At 35.7% G+C, this 23,133-nt stretch overlaps 4 protein-coding genes across 8 annotated transcripts; 2 read left to right on the top strand and 2 right to left on the bottom strand.

The window, feature by feature from the left end:
• Positions 1-27: 27 nt before the first annotated feature.
• On the bottom strand, positions 28-3,665 carry LOC149728821 (N-alpha-acetyltransferase 80-like). 2 transcript variants are annotated; one of them, XM_089888357.1, is made up of 5 exons: positions 3,473-3,665; positions 2,832-2,974; positions 1,707-1,909; positions 1,341-1,584; positions 28-1,141 (listed from the first exon to the last, which is right to left on the bottom strand). In XM_089888357.1, the coding sequence occupies exons 1-4, from the start codon at positions 3,574-3,576 to the stop codon at positions 1,351-1,353; spliced, it is 684 nt and encodes a 227-aa protein (XP_089744483.1). In that variant the 5' UTR covers positions 3,577-3,665; the 3' UTR covers positions 28-1,141; positions 1,341-1,350. The 2 variants fall into 2 exon arrangements, with proteins under 2 accessions (XP_089744483.1, XP_089744482.1); XM_089888356.1 differs by having other exon boundaries at positions 28-1,584.
• Positions 611-1,610, top strand: LOC149728822 (putative glutathione-specific gamma-glutamylcyclotransferase 2). Its single transcript, XM_089888360.1, has 2 exons — positions 611-749; positions 808-1,610. Exons 1-2 carry the CDS (start codon positions 615-617, stop codon positions 1,198-1,200), a joined length of 528 nt encoding a protein of 175 aa, XP_089744486.1. The 5' UTR covers positions 611-614; the 3' UTR covers positions 1,201-1,610.
• Positions 3,666-4,669: 1,004 nt separating the features above from the next.
• On the top strand, positions 4,670-7,409 carry LOC149728820 (growth hormone secretagogue receptor type 1-like). Its single transcript, XM_089888351.1, has 7 exons — positions 4,670-4,853; positions 5,054-5,182; positions 5,252-5,387; positions 5,448-5,576; positions 5,641-5,780; positions 6,335-6,555; positions 7,079-7,409. The coding sequence occupies exons 1-7, from the start codon at positions 4,789-4,791 to the stop codon at positions 7,354-7,356; spliced, it is 1,098 nt and encodes a 365-aa protein (XP_089744477.1). The 5' UTR covers positions 4,670-4,788; the 3' UTR covers positions 7,357-7,409.
• Positions 7,410-8,093: 684 nt separating this feature from the next.
• On the bottom strand, positions 8,094-22,953 carry LOC149728819 (uncharacterized). 4 transcript variants are annotated; one of them, XM_089888325.1, is made up of 23 exons: positions 22,334-22,952; positions 21,724-21,833; positions 20,688-20,856; positions 20,312-20,415; positions 19,528-19,642; positions 19,200-19,287; positions 18,727-18,896; positions 18,508-18,594; positions 17,986-18,124; positions 17,447-17,639; positions 16,244-16,358; positions 15,996-16,088; positions 15,682-15,808; positions 15,102-15,203; positions 12,557-14,917; positions 12,014-12,172; positions 11,578-11,694; positions 11,117-11,316; positions 10,530-10,717; positions 10,214-10,353; positions 9,835-9,956; positions 9,440-9,541; positions 8,094-9,012 (listed from the first exon to the last, which is right to left on the bottom strand). In XM_089888325.1, the coding sequence occupies exons 1-23, from the start codon at positions 22,436-22,438 to the stop codon at positions 8,935-8,937; spliced, it is 5,184 nt and encodes a 1,727-aa protein (XP_089744451.1). In that variant the 5' UTR covers positions 22,439-22,952; the 3' UTR covers positions 8,094-8,934. The 4 variants fall into 4 exon arrangements, with proteins under 4 accessions (XP_089744451.1, XP_089744450.1, XP_089744449.1 ...); XM_089888324.1 differs by having other exon boundaries at positions 10,530-10,720; positions 19,200-19,284; positions 22,334-22,950; XM_089888323.1 differs by having other exon boundaries at positions 10,530-10,720; positions 22,334-22,948.
• Positions 22,954-23,133: the final 180 nt, after the last annotated feature.

Below are 23,133 nucleotides of genomic sequence, written 5' to 3'. Positions count from 1 at the left end.
ACTTATAACATTTATGCTACAAAAGCGTCGATGTTCCTATATCATTTATTATAAAAGACGGTTTCACGGCAGATTAACACTTCGCTAAACAAATGGAACAGTGAAGAGTTCGGACTGTGAGGCAATGAAATGACAAAGCACATATTACTAAACAAAGCCTTTTATGTGTTAGATTTCTATGGTACCATGATTCAGCGGAAATTCCGAAAACAAATAAGAAATTTAATAATTAATAAGAACGGAAACAGTAATTAGAAAATTAATACAAGGAAATTAACAAGGGTAATGTATACAAGATTTATTTTTTGACAAAGCGATATTATTGGTATACTGTTCTTAAACAACGGTTTTATAGTTGTAATATTTTTGAAGTTATACGCGTTAACGCGTATAGCGGTATTTATTTTATACGAGCTAATTTAATACTTTGAAGTAGCTATGCTGATACGAACAAATAATAAAACTTTGTAGTGCTCATACCGTACAGATATATCAACGTTCTAAAACTATGCAACCTCTTTGTAACAATTTTTCCTAAAACAAAACTAATGTTTTACGAAGGTATGCCCCAACGCTGGTAATAACTATACAAAAAAATAACATTGTCTGGAATTATGTGGGTGTTTGGATACGGCTCACTGCTTTGGAAAATAGATTTTCCATACGAAGAAAGGGTGATTGGGTACATAAAAGGTTACCAGAGAAGATTCTGGCAGCATAGCACTGACCATAGAGGAATACCGGAAAAAGTAAGGTATATATAGGTGTGAAAATTTATATCATGTTATATTTTCTTTATTTTAACAGCCTGGAAGAGTAGTCACCCTGATAAAAGAACCAGAATCTACTGTATGGGGTGTTGCATACAGGATACCGGAAAACAGAGTCCAAGAAGTTAAGAAAAATCTCGACTACAGAGAAAAGGGAGGGTACACTGCAGAATATGTTCTTTTCCATCCCCGAGACCAGGGCCTGCAACCTTTTAGCTTGATGATATATATTGGGAATCCAGGAAATCCAGATTTTGCTGGACCCGCACAATTGAAAGATATTGCAGATGTTATAAGCAGTTCTGTTGGCCCAAGTGGCAGGAATACAGAGTATTTGTTTAATCTTGCAAAGTACGTACGGCAGCATATACCTGAGGATAAAGACAGCCATTTATTTGAATTGGAAAACTTGGTAAAAGCAAAGTCTTAGCAAGCAATTCCTTTGCACTTTGCTTTTATTAAGTACATATTAAAATTGATTTAGAATAATAGTCTGCTAAAAAGCATGAGTAAATTAAAATGCCTTGCATTAAGTGCAATGTCTTTTATGTATTTTAAATTGTCATTCACCTTTTTGTTTCTATGTAAGAACTTTTCGCATCCAAAATTTCTTCATATCTTCGTTTGTTTTGATTTGCAGCATTTTCAACTTTGGTGGTGGGGGAATGTTATGCGAGACATTTGATGTATGTTCCATGGGTTCAACTGTACTGTTATTATGTTCCATAGTTCGATTTATACTGTTATGTTCCATTAGTTGATTTGTACTATTGTGTGCGTTGGATTGAATACTGTGACGCGTACCGTTTTTCAACTGAAATACACACAGCAGAAAATGGATTAAGCTTAACTGTTTAAGCAATAAAACTAATGCAAGAGAAATACAACTTTTCGTTGTAGGCAATATCTAGTATTTAGATTAATAAAAAGATTTACCTGTAGAATTTTGTTTTGTAGTTGTTTTCCTACACATTGCTCAACAGGACCACTTTCCACATAACCACATTTAATGTAAAATTCAAGCTTATTCTCAGAGCTTAAGCACACAGTTGTGTAACCCATGTTAAGTGCATATTGTTCAGTCAAAGACATCAGTAACTTCCCCAATCCTTGTCCTCTCTTCGATGGTTGGATTATTACTAAATAAACGTAAAATAAATGTTTTAGCCTAAAAGTCCTAATAGATTTTGAATGTAACTTCATACAAGGTTCATTCAAAATAAAACAAAGCATCAGCAAATAAACTATTTATATATATCCAAAATTTTAAACTTAACAATGTAGTTTCCATAAAATGTCCTTAGAAAATGATACTACATGGGTAATTAAACTTTAGAAACTACCATTATGGCTTATTGTAAAAAGTAGGGTCCTGTATTATCATTATGGCATACTACGGGATTTCGGCCAGGGCTCCACTGCTATAGGTTAACGTTGTGAGAAATATTAATACTGTAGCATAGTTTATCCATGATATAATTGCACAGGGTTAATTTAACATAGGTACCATTTGATGCAGTAAGACCAAAATAAGGTGGCATTTTATTGGGTCACCTATTCACTATTTGTTTATGCACCAAATTTTAAATTCATTACCATGGTACTTTGACCGGCGCCGTGGCATAGTGGTTAGCACGCAGGCCTGTAACCCATAGGTAATGGGTTCAAGGCTCGTCGCTGCTACCATTGTGGGCGTATGTGTCCTTGGGCAAGACACTTAACGGCAATTGCTCCAACCCAGTGGTCACTGATGGGTTGTCCAAACTACCAGTCATACATAAAAAAAAATCCCCCTAAAAAATAATCACCCACAAAGTAATATACATGGTAACACGTAAGCTGGCACGAGGTGTTAAACGTAAACCCGTGTGATAACGAATGTCGTTTTCCGGCCACGCAAGGATAAAGTAGGTTACATTCATTCAATCACATTCAACTAACTGTAAAACTATTCCTACTGTAGGTAGAAGAATATAACAACTGTAAAACTATATCTATTGTACGTAGAAGAATATAACAAAGTTTGTCACCATATCTTTAAATACTATGTAGTATAATTACCAGATGTTAAAAATATTGATGTTGGCTCCCCTATGACCTCTGTAAGACGGGAATGACCTATAAGAAAAGTATTTCCCTGTTCTTCATGAATCATCAAAAGATTGCATGGCAAACTATCGCAGGACTGATTCAATGACCTAGACCTAAATTAATGTGACTTATTTGAACTCGTGGTTGGATCTATGCTACACTGTTTGAATTTTATTTTAGGCATGCAAGGCTATAACATTTGTAATAATACAGATGTTCTGAGTTCTGGTCAATACACCTCTTTTTTGTTTATGAGTTACCATATATGTAACTTTGTTGGTATTTGATTTCTCAAATCTTTTCTGGTAACACCGCTTATTTGTGTAACTAATAAAAGACCACTAATACTGACTACTGGGCTAGGTCAAAGCAATTGTAATTATATCTTGCCTAAGGGCATACACTGTGTATGATACACACACAATGATAGCAGCATTAAGGCTTGAATCTAGTTCTCTGGCCTAAAGGAAAGCTCTTTAACTTTTACAAGAGACAACTATTTATAATTAAAATTTATAATGAAGTCACATTTATATATAAATAGCACTGTTCAATACATATTTAATTGTTTACATACTAACTAGAACTATAAACAGCATGAAATAACATACCTTATGCCATAACTTTTCTTCCATTCAGTATTCAATAGCTCACAACACTCATCCAAAAGCTCGAATCTTTCATGTAAAGGGATAAGTTTGTACTTCAGAGACATAAATACAAATATTAACGAAAAAAATCGTTTCAGCTATAAACCTAACGAAACACACATTTCGTCATCTGTTACAAAAAAATACATAGAATTTTATTTTAAAAATAAAGTTTTCTGTTGTAGCAAGTTAATACAAGTAAAAAGTCTATTTCATCCACATTATAACTAAATCTGACGACCCCGTATTTGCACTACAGGCTTTCAACTAGATCGACGTTTAACTAGACTAGCGGAAGGTGCGGACCCCGGACAGTATAAAGATTTCTAGGTCGACCGCCCAAGCGTATATTGTACTCAAGTACGAACGGTCGGTCACATTTGGTACAATAGTAGGTACTAGGTACCAAGTATGGTAAAACCAAAGTTAGTTTAGTATACTCTGGCAAAACCATCTCAGTATTAAATATGCACGTGATTCAAGCAAATGTATTATGTTATAACATTCGTTTACACTAATACACCGACCCACTTTAAATTGGAGAAAAACGTCGTTTGGTTTTAAAATAGTCTCATTCACGACGACGTTAATTAATAAATATTATATTTAGTTGTATATATGTCAGCGTCAGGTCTATATGGGCTCAGAACGCCCTTTATTATTCCACCAATAAACCCGTGAAAGAACATTGCAATCAGCGTAAACAAAAATCCCGGATAAACAGTTCAAACATATGAATGTGAAACCCTTAAAATGGTTACCGAAAGTAACAACACAAAACCGAGAATGCGACAGTTCAATACCGAGTCTAAAGGCTATGAACGAGTTCTGAAACACCAGACGTGTATTTTCTTACAGTCACCACAAACAGTGGCATGACACAACGAAAGCGTAAATACTGTATCTATTTGACTCGTAATTTTAAAATATCCACAATCCCATTGGCATACCGATACTACATTTACGAAAAATGATTAAGTTTCAGTTTGTTATAACGATCAGCGCATGTTTTTTCGATAGTGTTATGACACAACCAACGGACACAACTGTATAAGTGTGGGTGCCTATAAATATATTAGGCTAGTTATTTTAAAATTTCCACAACTACGCGTTGGTGCCTATCGAAAAAGGTAAACGCGTAATATAATTACAGCGGATGTATATATTGTCATCAGTAATTGCTGTAACACACCGACTAATAGCTGCTGTGTCAAAGCAATCACAAAGTAACATTTGGCTGCCAGAGAAATAAGTCAGAAAGATACACCGGACAGAAAATGATTGATAGCAATTCCACAAGCAGTTTTGTGTTTACAACAACGCATATGATGACAACTCAAACGTAAGTGCAGAGTAATATTGCAGCCAAATTAAGAATTGGGAGTCAAAAGTTCTTTGGTGCTAAAAATCCTACAGTCGCGGGGCTATGGGTATATATATTTCTTTAAATATCTTTGTTTACTGCTGAATGAGACGAGAAAAAACATGTCCCATCTTACCCCACCCTACTGCACACGATCATAGCATCAGATTTTTGTACAGGCCGTACGTGAAGCCGTTCAACGAGATCGGAGTTGTGGTATCTGCCGTGATAATTCTTACACTCATGGTTTTGGGTTTGATCGGAAACAGCTTGACTATAGCAGTTATTCTATCTTACCGAGCACTCAGGTAAAATAGGACATTTTTCTGCGTGTTACTTTGCGCTGACAAATTTCGAGCATGATTGTTTCATTGCAGCAGCAACGTCTTTATGAGGTTCATTCTATCTTTATGCGTATCTGATCTAATATCTGCCCTGATCAGCTGGATATTCTTATATAGACGAACATGGGGCTTTGACGACTTTTACCCAATACCTGGAGTATTTTGCAAGGTAATATTCTATCAATGAAACGTGTGACCAATATATTATCCTTGATGATTTTGTTTCCAGTTTTATTGGTCGGCGGATATCATGACGTCTTATGTTACTGCCCTACATGTTCTATCTTTCGCTATCTTGAGATACATCTCCGTGAAATTTCCGATTTTCTACAACAAGATCAGAATTAAACATGGAAATGTACAGTTTAGCACTTTTAATTTTTAACTTAATGTTTAAAATACTAAACTTTTGCGATTTTTAGATTTGGATTGGGTGTCTGTGGCTTGCAGGTTTTGCTGGAGGTTTTATGCCGAGCATGTTTATCTTTGGAGCAAAGAAAAGAGACAGAACCACTCTTTCCCCCGACGCACGTTGGCCAGCATGTACTATCAACTTCCATTAGTAAGTGTGGGGGCGCGTTGTTATTTTATAGAAGGGTGGGGTAAGATGGAACGGATTGTTAATCTATTTTCTTGACCCATTTGGATGTAAACAAATAGTATTTACAGAATTATATAACCATATTCTTGCCACTCTAAAATAGCTCTATTAATTGCCTTTAGAAATGGACGAAACTAACAACTATATATAAAGAGTTCGTATTCCAATATAATTGCGGAAAAGTCCACATCATGCGTATAATGTTCGGTGAAAACATAATGTATTGATACCGTGTATAATCCAAATATTGTTTTCCAGGCACGTGCATACGTATACCTATATCATGTAAGAACCGAAACCATTGTTTTTAATCTGAATTTAACTGTTTATTCACAAATACGTGGGAGTCAAGCTAAAACGAGCGGGTTACTGCAATATTTTTATAATTGCTCACAACATAAATGTTTCCCGCATTTTTATAGTGCTAGGTGTTTTTACAAACTTGATTTCGCAAACTTTTGTGTTTTGTAGAGATTTTGTATTTCTGTATTCTACAACAAAATCCATTTTCGCAGCATTGAAATTTACAAATTGTACCAGTCGATAACTTTCCCGATGTTTCTATATGTCCCAACTGTCGGTGTAGTTGTCGCGTGCTTTTTAATCGGATTTACAGTTAAGAGCAAAGCTCTAATGGCCTCGACCGATACATCGCGGGCACGAAAGGAAAAACAAGCTGTTCTACAACTCACGCTTATTGTGGTGTCTTTTCTATTTGGCTACATTCCATTTACAGGTCAGTAACATAGTATAAGATGCTTTAACTAAATCTGGACGTGTGTCCTCAGAATATCGAACGGTCATTGCTTTAATTAATTGGTTAGTAATGGGTTGTCCAAAAGTTATATATACATAGTATTTCTTAGAAGCGGGCACGAATTGTATTATAAATATAGGCCACGTCTGGTAGAAAGAGTGTTGTTGCCTCCTACGCAAAGATAATAACTGTCATTATTTCATTCAGTTAATGTCGAAACGTTACCTATTTACCAATTACACAGATTTTAGTATCCAGTCTGTTGAAAAACTTAAGTTGACTATCGCATTATGAAACTTTATGTATTGTGGGGAAGATGGGACGCCTTTTCATGCCGCTTCTCGACCCACTTGTTAGTAATAAACAAAGAAACATTCAAAGAATTATAAAACCGTATCCCCGGCATGACTCCCATGTTTAAAACACGATCAGGATATGTGGATATATTATGTGCTAACACTGTCCCATTTTACTCCACGGTACTATGCATTTATTTTTACAGCCTATGAGTTTTGGAGCGCCCAGACACATCCCAACACTGAGTACTACAGGGTAGTCGACTACTGGTTCGGAATGATTGAGTATATGTTTCTGAGGTTTTCCGAGTGCATGAACCCAGTGTTCTATAATCTTGGTTCAGAGAAGGTTCGCCGATATACGAAAACCTTCCTAAAATATCGTGTGTTCACTTGCAAAAACTGGGATTCGACATCATCAACAGAAGGAGTTACCACAGGCGAACGTTCGACAACTACTGCTGGGGCAAATTTGGGGGTTTAGTTCGAAAAACTATGTTTCTGAAAAACTGTAAAAGTTGTGCGTTTTGTGTGTTTTGTGTGTTTGAAAAACTAAACAAAAACAGTTTTAAAAAAATATTTTTAAAAGCTGTTTACTTGAATATGGTTAAGTAAAAGATGTATACGCGTTTGTCTTTGGTATTTAGTCTTTTATTGTTGTAGTATAACACATGCTGTTACTTTGCACCTTTTATTTTGTATAAATACTGCGGTTAAATTCACCTTGTTTCAAAAGGTTGTTTTGTTCCCTATGTAAAATGAAACTGCGCAATAGTTTTTGTTTGGCGTGATTAATTTGTTTGTTTTCAGCGTAAATCCACTATGATTGTAAATATGAATCAGATATATCACTCGGTCGTTTAACATATACGTGGGTTAGAGATAGAATAAACAAACACATGTGTAACAGCCCATATCAGATATTATTTAGGTCACTTATGCACCCACATGTTGAAAGAATGTTATCTACGCGTGACGGGAACTGCAGTTGTTACTATACGCGGGCGTTTTGTTTAATGAAACTTTGCATATAGTAGGCTAACCACATCGGTAAATTTGTAAAGTTGATTGTTTTGGCTCACGTGTTTGTTGTCCCCTGCACTTTTAATTCCCGATTTCGTCTTGATTAGTTTACATTACATTTTTACCGGAATAGGCGAATCGTATGTCAGAAAATATTTCTGAATTTAAAAACGATAGTGTACAAATTATAAACGTAGATAAGTTTTGCAGAATTTTTATTTGGTTTCATTGCTAACAGAAAAAATATGCATTCGTGTAGTGATGAACGTGTTTTTATGCGACAAATTCCGCACTAAAATGTAGATTAACGTATTTTAAGTTTTTAGTATTGCCGTTATTTCCACGAAACTTACATTTTAGAGTTGTACCGTAATACTGTATTATACCAACTGTAAGATGCAACAAGTCTTGATCAAACGTATTAAATGATAAGAAATATTCAATAATATAGAAGATGGACAAGAATTTCTTGTGTTGTTAAAACACTAAACTGAAACCGACAGACAAAAAGATTTTTTGTCGAATTTAACGCGATTTTTATAAAAAATACAAGCAGCTTGATCGAAATACAAAAGGCACATAAAAATTACGATTTCAGGAGGATTAAAAATGTTAACTTATATGAATTTAAAGCGGTTCAACCAAATACACGCACTCTGCACAATTAGTGCGCCGGTATCATTGGTAGCGACCCAGCCTACGCAGAAGTTTAAAAATAGTTTGCTGAAACTTTGTAGGATGACGTAATGTTGATTAACAGTTGATTCAAAGGAAACAAGACTTCTTTATTTTCGGCGAACTGGCCTCGACCGAAGTTACAGCTCTCGTCTGCGTGTATGACGTCATCCGAAGTGCACGTGACAGATTCTCAACGAAGCATAACGAAAATAGTTGGAGAGAGTAAAAAAATAAAACCACATAAAAAGGGTAGAAAAAAATAGTTGCAGAAAAAATACTCTACGAAAGAGAAAATGTACAAGCAGAGATTGACGCTGAACTTGTTCGTTTTAAACCAAAGAAGACCTTAATTTGTGATGAACTAGTACTTTGGCAGCATATGTCGTTGTAAATGTTGCTGATGCAGTTGCTGCATTACGTGGTTGGAATACATGGGATACTGAAACACATACAAAGTGGAATTGTTAGTTATGTATAGCTTCGGGTAGCATTGTAAAAATAACATTTTTAAATTTTGTCACTGTCCAGATTTCCACTCTTTACAAACCTGTCAAATTTGATAAAACAAAAGTAGAACTGACTGTACTGACAAAGATGTATGTTCCTCTCAAATTCCTGTCTTTAAACTATTGTCTATAAACCCTTTTTGGCACTGCTGTATTAAAACTTTCTGTAAGTACTGTAGATTATCAATTGCTAATTTCCTGAAAAAATGAGTTTAAATAGTATGAACTAATAAACTACTCAAAACAAAATTAAAATTTTCATTAAGTACAAAAAAAGAACAAAAATATAAAAAAAACTCTGTATGAAAATTGTTAAATATAATTTTCAAAAAAAGAATTGCTTATAGTCAAAGGTATTACCTGCCCGTGCATGCCAGACTGCTGCATGAGGTGATATACAGGATCCATGTGTGGTGGGGGTAGAAGGTTACTGGGGTAGCCTGGCGCCGGGGAACCAGTTGCCTGTTTAAAGTGGTGTTACTTAATTAAAAAGAACAAAAAACAACAAGAGTAAAACATTTTCAGTTGCTGAAAAGTTGAACAGAGTATCAAAACACTGATGTGAAAACAGAAAACGGTTTGTTTTAAAGAGCTTCTACTCTTGTAGGTGCTTTGACAAACAAGCAGAGCCAAAGTCTTACTATTTGTGTAACTAACTCTATTTTCACACCTCACATTAATAAAAAAATTCCCCTTTAGATTTTGACTAAAAAGGCCGATAGTGCTGATTCAGTTTTACAGAAAAACTGTTGTACCTGTAACCACGGTGTTCCCAGATGTGCTGCGGCTTGGTGGGCAGTGGAAGTTGCAGCATTATGATGGGAATGGTAGACACCTGCTAATGGGTGGGCGTGCTGGGGGTTGCTACGATGGTGCGCTGGTAGGGTGGAAGAAAGATTAAAAATTAGGAATTCTTTTTTTGCATTTAAATGGCGTTTTTGCAGACAAAATTTGTGGTGATTTAAATTTTCAATTAAGCAAAATTTTGTAGCTGAGAATTTTTTTAGGGATTTCATGTCAAATACAAAGTTTCACCAGTTTTTAGGCTGTGTATTGATAGCAAAGTTGTAGTCCTTTACTTACAATGATGGCGCCACTGAGCAACGGAGCCTGTATTTTCACATAAGTTATTACCTGATGCAGCAAGACGATTATATTGTTCGTTGGCAGCGGCAACGGCACCTTGAGACTGTTGTACTGCAGCTGCGTAATGTAACATGCTTGCCGCTGCGTGTGGGGAAGGACGGTCACCTTTATGTTGTTGTTGCAACGCTCTAGGGTGGTATGGTTTAATTTAAAGTCTTTATAAATAATGTCATTTAGAAAGGTGATATGTATAACCTATAAAAATATTTCTTATAAACCTTAACACTACATACAGTCATTTTTTCTTCCATTTTTTTAACAAAAATTTCTCCAAAAAAGTTCTTTAAAGTTAAAATTTTGTCACCTTAATGTAGCAGAAGCTGTGAGATCCTGGTGTAGCAGGGAGGTGTTGTTTGCGGGCCCTGCAGTAGCTGAGAGCAAGCCATTATGTTGCTGAGGAGAGTAGCCAGGGGTGTGGGATTCACGACTCAGTGGGGTGGGTGCGGGAGTTGGGGGAATACGATAACTTCTGTAGTCGCCATAACTCTTATGCTGCTGTAGGTTGTAATGCGTTTTAGTTCATTAAATTATGAAAAATAGGTAGTTATGGGCATTATGGCCGTTATGGGTTAAAATATCATGTTTTATAAATTGTACTTCTTTTATAATACCTTGTGCGCTTATTAGTTACTGCATGCGTAACTTTGTTGGTGATTTATTTTTTTATTTATGGCTAATAATTTTGACAAAAGGGATCCTTTGTTTGGCTCAATTACTGAAAAGTGTTTTTACCAAAAACTCATACACCACAATGGTAGCAGCTTCAAACCTCGAGCCCAGGTCCTCTGAACCATAGCCAATGCTCTGATTTAACCAATATGAGAGCATACCATTATATGCCCAATATTAGATTAAAATGTGTTCAGCAAACTAATAACATATTATAATCACCTGGAAATGTTCATTTGTAGCTGTATCATGTCTAGTTGTATTTGAACCAGATTGACTGGCAGTTGCCACGCTTGCTGGTGGACAGTGGTTATTATTGGTGTGGGCAGTGGTGGCACGGTACTTGACAGTGTTAGCAGCCGTGGAGCCAACGGTGTCGGAGGTCGTGGACTGGTGCCGTGACTTGTTGCTCATTCGGTGAGCTGTAACATATATTTTGTTACATGGTTTTCTAAACTGTGTGCTATAAAACAGACTGTTTGGGCTTAAACCTACACCAAAATAAAAGGGACATCTATTTTTACACATACAATAGATTAAGTGAATACTTATGGTAAAGAAATAAAAAACTGAGCGCATTATTTGCTACACATACACCTTTAATTGTGATGCCTATGACTACACATACAACTTTTTAGGCCACTTTTTATTGCCAAATAAGTAGTGTTTTTTCCCACACGTACCGTTAGATGAATGACGATTGGATTGTGCGTGACTTGAGGTGGAAACGGAGGAAGATTGACAGATCTGTGTGGAGTGATGCGGTTGCCGGTGGTTACCACTCTCATGGTGGGAGGCACCTGTGTCGGACAAATTTATGTTTTAGTGGGGTAAAAACGCATTATTTAAAGTAGGCACAAATGTAAGTTTTTCTTAAATAGTTTTATATTGAAATTTTATTTCAGCATTTATAAAATGAATGATGATTTTCCCCATAAAACTGTTGTGTCATAACATTATTTAGTAAAATTCATGCAAAAAACTATTTAAATCAACGATCTACAACCACTTAAAATTGATTCACTCCATTCAAAATGACTGGTACATCCTCAAAAACGAAGCTACACCTAAAAACTTGTTCTAAAGGTCACAAAACAATAGCCATTAAATAACACATACCTGTCATGGCACTTGACTTGGCAGTGGTGCTGGTAGAGCTTGGTTGAGACCGGTTATGACTGGTTTGTGTTTGAGATAATGACCAAGGTGGAAGCCCCAGGTTTGCCATGGTGGGGTTTTGAAACAACATGGTTGCTGCGGCTGCTACAGCATGGTTGTCTGGAAAAACGTGTAAAAGTTTAACATCTGCAGGTCTGGTGGTATGAAATATGTAACAGACAAAAGTAAAATCCAGCAAATTGTATAATATAAGAGATATATATTTGGCCTAAATGGCACTGTTAGTCGCTTATTTAAATCAATGGGATTTATTACAGCTGAATTTAACATGCTAATATTTTATGTGGGGTAGGTACTTTCAAGGACCAGGTATTTAGGCCAGATTCTCTCGACAATAGTTTGACTCTGCCCTGGACTAATTAACTGTTTTTTTTTCCAAAAACACATATGGCACAATGGTAGCAGGGTCGAGCCTTGACCCTATAACCTCAGGAATAAAGGCAGGCGGTAATTGCAAAATGTTATATTTTAAACCCAACATACCTTCTTGGTAGTGACTAGCGGAGTTTCTATAGTAGCCACCACCAGATCTCTCAGCAGAGACTTGTTTTTCTTGAGGGTAGAAGTTCTGTTGATCATGATATTGACTGGATCTGTGCATGGCAGGGGTAGCTTGTTCATAGGATTGCATTCTACCCTGTTGGGTGTCATTTTTCGACGGCGGTTTTTGCAATCTTACACTGTTATCTGGGGTTGGGGGGTTTTGGGAGTGTTGTTTTGTGGGTTGTTTAGGGGGTGGGGGGTGTTGGGGCTCATGGGAGGCACGGGTGTTTGTAGGGGTGTTCATGGGGTACGATTTTTGGCTCGTAGCCCCGACTTTCTGACCCCCCTGTTGTGCGGACATGGTGTTACTGCTAGAGTATTGGGGGGGTTGAGAATAGGATTTTTTCTCGGGTTGAGTGGCAGGGCAGTCGGGAGGGGATTTATTGTAAGGTTTAGTGTGAATTGTTGGACTATTATCAGGCTGTGAGTAGTTTGATAACGAATGCCGTCGATTGTTTATGTCAACAGTTTGGTTCACACTCGTTGGGTGTTTATATGACATGGACGGATGATTTGGTTCGTTTGAGGTTTGGTTTGGAGTAATTTTATGGGTATTGTTGTTTGCATGAACTACTGCAGGAATTGGGCATGTGTTATGCTTCTCCGATTGAGCGGGTAAACTTGGCCGGCGAGTAATTTGGTTTGGTGATGAAGACATCTTTGCATCTTGGTAAACGTCCTGAGATGCCTTTCTCGCTAAGTAGGGGTTGTCGCGCTCTGTTTGGGACCGTGATCGGTCTTCCAAAGGTGGCCGGTGGTTTTGCTGTGTTGTACGGCCACCTGGTATGGTTGTAGGTACCGCTGGTACATGGTGGGAATAACCAGTTGCAGGGGGTGCCTGGGATATAGTGGTGGTGTAAGCATTCACTGGCTTGCAACTGGTTGTTGTTAAAGCTGGGGAAGACACCAATGTATTGTGAGAGGTGGTGTAATAAGATGAATGAGACTGGGCATATGTAGAGGGGTTGGTTTTCCCTGCATGTGTGGCGGAACTTTGGGTGGTCGATTCTGTTGCTTTAGGAGTAGGATTTACAGGCGTGGCTGGAGATTTTGTAATCTTTTGGGTTGAATCTGTTTCCGTATTTTGACGTTGGACAACTGTGGTTGGGCTCTGCTTTGGGGAAGGGGTGGTAGCTTTGATTTGTGCCGGGTTTTCGTTTGCGGCACCGAGCCGGCTGAACACAGGATCCGGACTGTTTTCGTCTTTAAACGAGTAGACATCAGACTCTTCTTTCCTTTTTCTTTTCCCCAACTTTTGACTTCTCTCTTTATCTGATATTGATTGCGCAAATTTCAGGTTGCTTTCTGGGGTAAACTTCGGTGCAGAAAATATACTTGATTTGTCCTTTATGTCCAGTTTCTTATCTGGTAAGAAGTGCGTGAAATTAGTGACAACTGGCTGTTGCCGGCCGTTTACTGAACTGGACTCAGTTTTTTTGCATTGTTCTTCCAGCACACGAGCCTGGGACGCTAAGTAATCAAGTGACCACATCACTTGAGGTTTAGATTTGGCATCTTCTTCCAATTTTTCAAACTTCTCTAGAGATTGAGATCGAGAGGAACCTCTTGAAGATGAGGAAGAAGAATCAACATCTGCAGGATTTGACTCAGTAATCTTCTCTGAGGGGTCAGCGGAAGAGGACTTCACATTTAACTCCGAATTTTTATCTGAATCTTTACTCAATGGGGATTTAAGAGGTGAAGCAACGTTCTCATTACCAGTAAGTCTATCATTGCTTTCAACTGCTGTTTCCACTTCCGGTACAACTTTTTTTCCATTAACAGAAACAGAACTTGGTTCAGAAGAATCAGAATCATGATTTTTTGAGCGGAGTTTGGTCTTTGACGCTCTTCTGTACTTCCCCCTTCCCCTCGTAGCTGCTTCCTTCTCCACATTCCCATTGTTCCTCGCATCCGAGTTTCCAGAGTCACTCTCCGCATCATGATCGGAGTTATCACTCTCATCCTTGGTCGTCCACTTCGTAGTTGCTCCTCTCAGCTTTCTCTTCGGAGGTGGTTTCTTTCGGATGTTCTTTGGTTTAGGAGGAGTAGGAGCAGAGGACTCTTTGAGAGAACTTCTCGACAGTGATCTCCCTCTTCCTCTTCCCTTGCTCTCTTTTCCTTTCGATAAATCCTTGGATTTGGATGCGAGTCGCATCTTCTTTGCTTGTGTCTTCGACACCCATGAAGGAGTAAATTCATCTGAGGAAGAATTATCATCCGAACGTTCCTCCTCTTCTTCTTCTTCATCTTCTAGAGCAACATCCGGACTTGGACTCTTTTTCCGTGATGTGGCAGTTTCTGAAAAAGCATAGTAGGTTGGGGTAAGATAGTTCATGTTTTCATTCTCTCCTATTGTCAATTTGGTAGTAAACATAGGGATATTTATTATAACCTTATCCCTACGAAAAAAACTAAAATTTAACAGTAAAAAGGATTCTTTTAACTAAATATAAATTGGATAATAAAATTGTATTCAACCCACTTTGTTTAGTTGTACTTTTCACAGATGTTTGTTTTTCCCCAAGATTCTTACTGAGCGTTGTTTGAAACAATTCATCCAATTGGTTTGCCACCTCAGTGTATTCTGTGGTAACAACAAATAACAAAGAAACAAAAATTAACTATTTTTAAGTTGGTAAGCATATAGTTTATCATTTATACAGAATTATAATATTAAAAAAAAACTATTTTTTTAAAAGCATACTATTGGAAAAAACAGAAACTATCGTGTGGAATATAAATGTTTCAATGATCACTTGGACAATCTAATCTGACTGACCACTATCCAACACTATTACATCATGTGCATGGCTTGTTGTGTGGCCGGTGGTACAAGTGGGCATGATGCAGGTGATAAAACACCGGTTTCTGTTTACAACAAAATAACCAATAGAGGTCAAAAATAAAGATAGCTGCAGTCCATTCCAAGGGACAACATATTTATACCAGATGGACAGACACTTGTTTTGTTTTTTTTAAACAAGGTTTTGGACAAGTCTGGAAGCCGTCACACTTAAGTACCAACAGTTAAGTGAATATATAATAATTATCTGTTAAGTTACCACTGTCGGGGCCATTGTAAAGCCGACAATTGTTAAACATGAGAGTGATGTCTTCTTTGAAATCTTTAACTGAGCTGTATTTCTGCTGCTTTAGTTTATCTTCAATTGTGGACAGATCCATTGGCCTCTGTTCGGTAAAATGTGCTTTTGAGGCATATCCGTAACATTAGGAATGCCCAGGGTGACATGTGACCCATTTTTAAAATAAGGGTAAAACTTTTTTTATCACCCAAGTTTTAGGCATAATTATGCGCTGTTAGGTGTTTATACAATAGAGTATAGTCAATGTATATTCATCATATTAATTAAATTACCTTGATAACACTATGGTAACCAGGAGCATATGATTCTTCTACTGGAGTTTGGAATGGCCAAGCTTCTGGGTTGTTGTCTAGCACCTCCCATGTCTAAAGGTAAGTACATGAATGAATGTGCGGAACTTCTATATGCGTGCAATAATATGTTACTTTTTGCAAGACATATAAGGTATAAGATATATATAATTTCAATATTTGCATGACATGTAGCACACACACACACATACATATATATAACATGTTACCTTTTGCATAACAGCATACTCATGGTCACTTATATCTGGATGAGGACTGGCAGAAGTTTCACTTTGAAGCTTTTGTTTGGTTTTGTTTTCAGTGGAAACTGCAGTTTTGCTTTTTCTGTAAGTTAGAGTAAATAATTATCATCGTTCAACTGTTAAGCAACACCTGGTACGCTATTTGGCTGAGGGAGCCAAGATTGCTACATACTTTTTAATTTTATTTCTGTTGGAGCCATATTATATTTTAGTTAATAGGAAAATCGCTCAAAAAATAAACTCAATTCACGGAAATAACTTTTTAAATAAATTGAAGTTACCAAAATATCGCCTGTCGTTTTAAATACTGCAAGATTACAATATATATTAAAAAAGATCTTACCCAAAATTTGCAACAATTATAACATACCACTACTACTGTATGGAATTGCCTGGGGTGAGGTATTGTATGTTTTTAAAATAGCGATGACATCATATGTTTAGTCATCTTTATTCTAATTTCAAACTGATTATCACTATATTATTAATTTAAGTTATTTTTTAATGTAATGGATAGTTTTTAACCATTAAGTTTTTTATATGGGAAAATATTGTTACCCCTACATGTTAAAATGTACATACAAATAATCAGTTAAAACTAACCTGATATTTCAGAAGTACTTCTACTAATCTCTGCCAAGCTAATTTCTCATTGTAAGATCTTACAATTATTTTATCTGATTTACTAACAATAGTAGAATATAATGTTCTGAAATAGAAAGAATACAGCTGGATTCGAGTCTGTTCCAACTGTGCTATTTCTCAACTTGGATGATCAAACCCAGTTTAAAACTGAATGAGTTAACATAAGAAATATTTTACCTTAACTGCACAGCAACATACTAATAGTCTGTAATAGATAATGTATTATTACATTGTATTCTAAAAATCTGGGTGCTGGTAAAGAATCAACTACATTATATGCTAACCACTAAATCCTAAGCCCTAAACTGGAACTTAACTTCTTTTTTTGATCTCTCTAACAACCCATGAAGTTATAGGAAATCTAAGACCTAAAAATGTGAACAGATCAAAACAGAACACAGTTTATATAGCAAACAAAAACCTGAGTATCGGGTAATGGGCCAGCTCTGGAATAAATTTCAGGTTCCATGCCATTTGTAAGATGTCACATATGTAGAAAAAATATACAAAACACTGCCCACTTACTTTGAAACAGCATTTTTCGTCATTTTGACCCCAGAATCTTTGCGTTGATGCAGCTGGTTTGATGAAGATTCTCGTTTCAATTGAGATCTTTGTGGAGGACTCACTGGATCGGTGTTGCTCTCACTTCCACTGCTGGAATCATCATCAAGGAGAAGTCCATCTTCCAACCTCTGTCTTCTTTGTTCTTCTTGTTCTAAAGAGCAAAATTAGTGATACGCTCCGGACTGTATATTTTTAGATTTGAATGTGTTTTACAGTTTCCTTTGTAATATAATTTAGTTTTTTATGCCTAATATGTGACATGTGTGGCGAAGGTGGTAGCAAAGGCACTGAAAAGTAAATTTTGCGCCTTCAGCACACATACACTTTGGACCTTTTGAACTTGATGTATTTTAAACGTTAGGCTCCTATATGTGGTGCATGTCGTAATTGATGCTCCCATTAGAGTAGCTGTAATTTTCTGTTGAACCAGTTTGTAAAATATTAAAAATATATAGTTTATTGAAAAACGCATTTACAAATTCAAAATTAGTTTATACCTTTTCTCCACCGAGAGTAAGCTTCACGTTTTCTTCGATCAAGTTCGACTCTCAACATCTTTTCAAATCCAATCTCCAACCTCTTCTCTTCTTCTTTTCGTCGAACGTTCTCTTGCTCTTCTCTCTTCAATTCTATCCCCTGTATAGAAATCATATAATCAGTGGTGAAAATTAAAGTGGGGCCCCATTTGTACGTTGGTGAAGTCCTACAGAGTGGAACTCTATGATACTTGACAGTTTGAGTTGCCTATTATTCGGACAGAGAGCTTCAACCCTTTAGTGACTCCTGGGATGGACGAATGTCCATTGACTGCATTGTCCAGAGACACATACACCTATCAAAGCATCAAACCCGCTACCCTTTGGATATAATGCAAGCACCTAATCACTGAGCCAAGGCCCTGGTATAGATCTACTATTTGAAGCAAGTAAATGACATATTTTGGGACAATTTGACCCAGGTTACTATCGCATGGACTTCACCATATGTTAAAGTAGCAGAAAGCAAACAAGTGTACATACCCCATCTTCCTCATACAGTTTCTTTGCCAAAAGTCGACAAGAAGACCTTCGTGGTTCTGCCTGCAGTTTCTGAAGTTTCTGATTTTCCTAAAACAAAAAAAAACATTTAAACTTTTTTGGTAAAAATAAAGAAAAATGTGAAAAATAAAACTTAAAAAAGCATAAAATGGTTCAAAATAGATATAAATAATGATGTGATCTAATATGTTTCATTCTTACCATGTCTTCCACTATCTTCGGAAGATTTGGAAGAAAGTTCTCAGTTATAAGTTGATGGAGTGCCTCTTCTTTCTCTGAGATGCCCGCCACCATTTTCTTGGCAAGTTGCTTCCAGTCATTCACATTATAACACACTACTTCCCATTTGCTATCAGATAAACGGTCACTACCTGCAAAAACAGGAGATTAATTCAAATCAGCACTGATTAGACCTTTAGCATGGCACTAAAGGCAGTCACTGTGGTTATGTTCCATCTTGGGTCAGGTCTTGTCAGAGGACTTAGGATTTAGGACCAGTTTGTCCCCAGTTTTTATGTTGTTGAAGTTGACACAGTTTTTTAACTATGCTATGACCTCACAAAAAAAACAATAAATATTATATAAGCTACCTGCAAAATTTAGGCAGTATGTGAGTTATGCTTTTTATGCCTAGTTTTAAAACCAAAAAACTCATTAGTGATAAAAGATCTTACTGAAATATTCATAATCTTCTCCCGCCTCTCGTTTCTTCTTCTTCCATCCCTTCTTCTTATGTTTCTTCTTCCCGACAAGATGTTTCTGCTAAAGTAAAATCATCATTATGAACAAATGTAACTTGCTTTAACTTCATGTGACAGAAAAACTACAGTCGTTATAACACGGATGTTTTTTTTCACACACTTAGGCAACTTATAAGTTACCATGTATCCTACTTTGTCAGCAATTGTATTCAAAAGAAATTGTATTCAAAATTGTCTGTTTTTTGTGCCTCGTTTTAATCAAAACAAGTGTAGTAATTATATATTTGTTCATCCAACTAACCTTAGGAAATCCCCAGAAAGGATCATTAGATTTGCTTCTTTTCACAGAAGGACTTGAACCATTTCTTTTTCTACGTTTCCCAGATTTGTGCAAAGGTGGGGTTTCCTTGTATAATCTAGAGAAAAATTATATTAAGAAGTTATGTGTAATGACATGTTATGTTTTATTAGCACCGATGTTTACATCCTAAAATGGGTAAACAATAGGTTTAATAATAATAACCAATGTTTAGTGGCTGTTTCCCCTCCTGTCCTGCTTTTACCGACAAAACTTTGGTAGCAATAATTCAGACCATAACGACAATGTGTTTATTGTTAATGCAACAATACCTAATTGTCAAAGCAAGGCACTGTCCATGGTAAGGAAGTGATGCATTAAACAAGAGGTTGGGGATCTAGACTTGCAACCAAGATGTGACACTTTTAAAGACCCATCTGGATCACAAATAATCTAAGTTTGCATTTCCCAGCACAATAGTTAGAAATAATTTTTTTTTCTTTTATATTACCAAACAATTTATTTGTATCAATTAACCAAAACAATCCATTCATAATATTTGCACTAAAATGCCATGAATTATTTTGGTCGCCTAAACTTGTTTACCAAGAATGATATTTCTGTGAATCTAGTTGTTTTTAAAAAGTTCTGCTAATTAAGCAAAATACTATATGGCTCTCACAAAAATATATAAAAATATGACCTAGCTCTCGAACCTCTATTAGCTGAAAAGGTTTCTGACCCCCGCCTAAAACTGTTAGTTAAATAGTAAGGGAGCAATATTTACCTGACACCGAAAAAATACCAATATTTTGATCCATTTCTGTCGGAACCAAGTGGTTCTAATCGCAGGTCAGATGGATTGAGACCTGACAACTTTTCGTCAACATCCTGCAGGAAAGAACATTTACTATTAAAAATACAGACTGTCAGTACAGTCAATAAAACATTAAATCGCATACAACAATACAGCTTAACTACTTACATCCTATAAAGTAGTTAAAAATACTGTTGCGTGACATGCAGACACATATTAAAATAACTATATTCATATTAAATATCTCAATTGGAATCTTTGATTAGGAATTAAAATGACATTCTTGCCAGAAGAGCCAAAATACAAGTAACTATCTGTACAATGTTGAAATACTTAAATATCAAACCTGTGCGTCCAGTCTATACTCAGTGAGTCTGTGAATGATTTGTACTTTAAGTTGAGTTGGTAAACTGTGAAAGTCGGAATATATTGAAGATAATGGATTGACTCGTCCGTCCTCGATCTCCCATCTTCTCTTCATTATGTCAATCAATGTCTCATGGTAGTTTGTAACACTTTAAAAGTAAAAAATTAGGAAATAATCATAAAGTTGCTTAAAGTTTGGTGGTGTGACTGGTGTTTAATATTCACACTTAATCACTGGAGGAGAGAAAGTAAAACCCATCCAGTTTACTACTTGTTTGTTTTAATAACTTGAATTTTAAGTAAATATCAATATTTTTTCTTTATAAGAGATACTAAAGACACCACTATGATTTATACTAACATAAGGTGTGCACAGGATGACATCCACACACAACTGTTTAAACAGGAGTGATATCATGTGTTTAAAAACTCCATTAGTTTAAATGTAAAAATAAAAAACTAAAAGTACATTACTAAAATAATAAAAAAAATATGAAACTGTATCTGTGCATACAACAATTGTGCATTTTATCAGCATGAAATAATGGCAACCTTTAAGAGAATTTCCATATTGATTTTTACCAAATGTGACATATATGCATTATATGCATGTATTTTATGGGAAGTAAAACAAAATAGTCTAAAGGACAAAAATAATCAGTCATTACTACACTCAATGCATGCAATTAAGTGCAAGTTTTTAATGTCTAATTTTTATTTTTTATTGAAAAAGGTAAATCAATCGATTGTCCTATACAAGCTAGATGCATGTAATGTGGTTTGGGGAATAAGTTGCCAGAGCTTCCATATTGATTTATATGTATATGCTTAGTATTTAAGCCACATCATAAAAAAGTAGAAGGCAATGAAATAGAGCATGACAATTATGATAAGCCTATAATAAATGTAACAACTATTAGTTCTGAAATACTGAAATTGGGACATATTTTGTATTTTTGTAGAAACCAGATTTTTCGTTCTAATCTTAAAGAGACAGTATATGATTCTCATACTACCTTATGTTTGAGTTGTTGTAGCATCCTTGTAAAAGCTCCATTAAGAGTTTGGATGTGAATGCGGTAGAAGCATCATTTTCCCCATCTGTGAGTAGCGCTTCTTCTAATTCCTATAAAATAAAATTATAATTTTCCCAATAAAGACCAGAGTTTCCAGAACTACAAGTTTTTGGATAGGGTAAAACACATATCGAGACCCTGCAAACTGAGCCTAGTAATTTTCACTGTAAAATACATTACTTAAAAAGAGATAGCCACTGATATGACTACATGCTAGGCTAAATATATATAATATATAAATTAAGTGTTATTAAAAATCCACCTATTACATGTGATACAATAAGAACTAACCCTAGACCACCTAGTATAGTATATTGCCTTTTGTGCTCTTTTTTTTATTTTCGTTATTTTGTCACATGAGAATTTTACACTGTTAGGTCTTTTTAAATAAAATTTGAAAAAACTAACACATGTATAGAAATATATATGTTTATGTATATAATGATTTTATTTGTGTTTCCTAATACACCGATAAAGATCAGATTAATTTGAAAGAGTGCAAAGAAGGAAATTAGCAGCAAAACAACAGGCAAATTACATAACAGGTTACCTCAATTGTGAAGTCAGTAAGAGAAAAACAGCTTTTAAACAAAGAAAAGAAATGAGCAATTGCAGGTACTTCCCACCATGACAGCAGGTCTTTCATAGAATACATTATGAAGTCCTAAATAGGAACTGCATGATAAAAAATAAACGTTAACGAGTTTGCTCGAAGTTAAACTAGTTTTGTGTTAAGGAATAAAACAAGTTGTACAAAAATTGAGAACTATTTACTTGTAAAATATTGTGAACTTTGTAACACATAACGTATTGACATATTAATCTTATACTTGGTTACTAATTAACTTAACATTGTACAACTGATTTTACAAACTGCTTTACGATAAAAACGGTTTAGCGCAGTTTTAATTTTCCCGTCTATTCCTAGAAATTACAATCTTCACAGTTGAAATACAGCTATTCTAAGACTTTCGTGTGTAATTTTTATTCTTCTTGTTTTAATACAATTTCACTACATTGCAATATCGTCATACAAACAACAACAAAAACATTAATCTCAAATCTCAAATCAATCAGTTTACAATTTACAAATTTCAATATGGATCAATTACGGAAAGAATTGCGGAACTGTGAAAAACATCAACGGAATAGCGCCCATCGTTAACTTGTTAAACGTCCTGAATGTCATAATAAATTAAATATTTAACAACATAATTGTAAAAGTATTAAATAATTGTAAATTTTCCCTTAAAAAAACTTGTATTTTAGTGCAAAATTAGTGATGCGTTGTTCCTTGAGTTCAAAAATCTTGTACAATTTTCCGTAAAGCGGAACATATGGAGCAACTAA

The sequence above is a fragment of the Ciona robusta genome, chromosome 11, assembly GCF_009617815.1.
Source record: "Ciona robusta chromosome 11, ASM961781v2".
Classification (NCBI taxonomy): Eukaryota; Metazoa; Chordata; class Ascidiacea; order Phlebobranchia; family Cionidae; genus Ciona; species Ciona robusta.
Note: the sequence above shows the minus strand (reverse complement) of the source record. Positions and strands in the feature narration are given on the sequence as shown.

What these genes read in the sequence shown, in the direction of transcription:
- LOC149728822 (XM_089888360.1), top strand. Translation starts at nt 615, where the DNA reads ATGTGGGTGTTTGGATACGGCTCACTGCTTTGGAAAATAGATTTTCCA. An exon ending in ATAGAGGAATACCGGAAAAA is followed by an intron (nt 750 to 807) that starts GTAAGGTATATA and finishes TTATTTTAACAG; the next exon opens with CCTGGAAGAGTAGTCACCCT.
- LOC149728821 (XM_089888356.1), bottom strand. Translation starts at nt 3,576, where the DNA reads ATGTCTCTGAAGTACAAACTTATCCCTTTACATGAAAGATTCGAGCTT. An exon ending in AAGAAAAGTTATGGCATAAG is followed by an intron (nt 2,975 to 3,472) that starts GTATGTTATTTC and finishes ACATTAATTTAG; the next exon opens with GTCTAGGTCATTGAATCAGT. An exon ending in TACAAAACAAAATTCTACAG is followed by an intron (nt 1,585 to 1,706) that starts GTAAATCTTTTT and finishes TGTGTATTTCAG; the next exon opens with TTGAAAAACGGTACGCGTCA.
- LOC149728820 (XM_089888351.1), top strand. Translation starts at nt 4,789, where the DNA reads ATGATTGATAGCAATTCCACAAGCAGTTTTGTGTTTACAACAACGCAT. An exon ending in CATATGATGACAACTCAAAC is followed by an intron (nt 4,854 to 5,053) that starts GTAAGTGCAGAG and finishes ATTTTTGTACAG; the next exon opens with GCCGTACGTGAAGCCGTTCA. An exon ending in CTATCTTACCGAGCACTCAG is followed by an intron (nt 5,183 to 5,251) that starts GTAAAATAGGAC and finishes GTTTCATTGCAG; the next exon opens with CAGCAACGTCTTTATGAGGT.
- LOC149728819 (XM_089888323.1), bottom strand. Translation starts at nt 22,438, where the DNA reads ATGTATTCTATGAAAGACCTGCTGTCATGGTGGGAAGTACCTGCAATT. An exon ending in AGAAGATTATGAATATTTCA is followed by an intron (nt 18,897 to 19,199) that starts GTAAGATCTTTT and finishes CTGTTTTTGCAG; the next exon opens with GTAGTGACCGTTTATCTGAT. An exon ending in TTACAATGGCCCCGACAGTG is followed by an intron (nt 15,204 to 15,681) that starts GTAACTTAACAG and finishes TTGTTACCACAG; the next exon opens with AATACACTGAGGTGGCAAAC.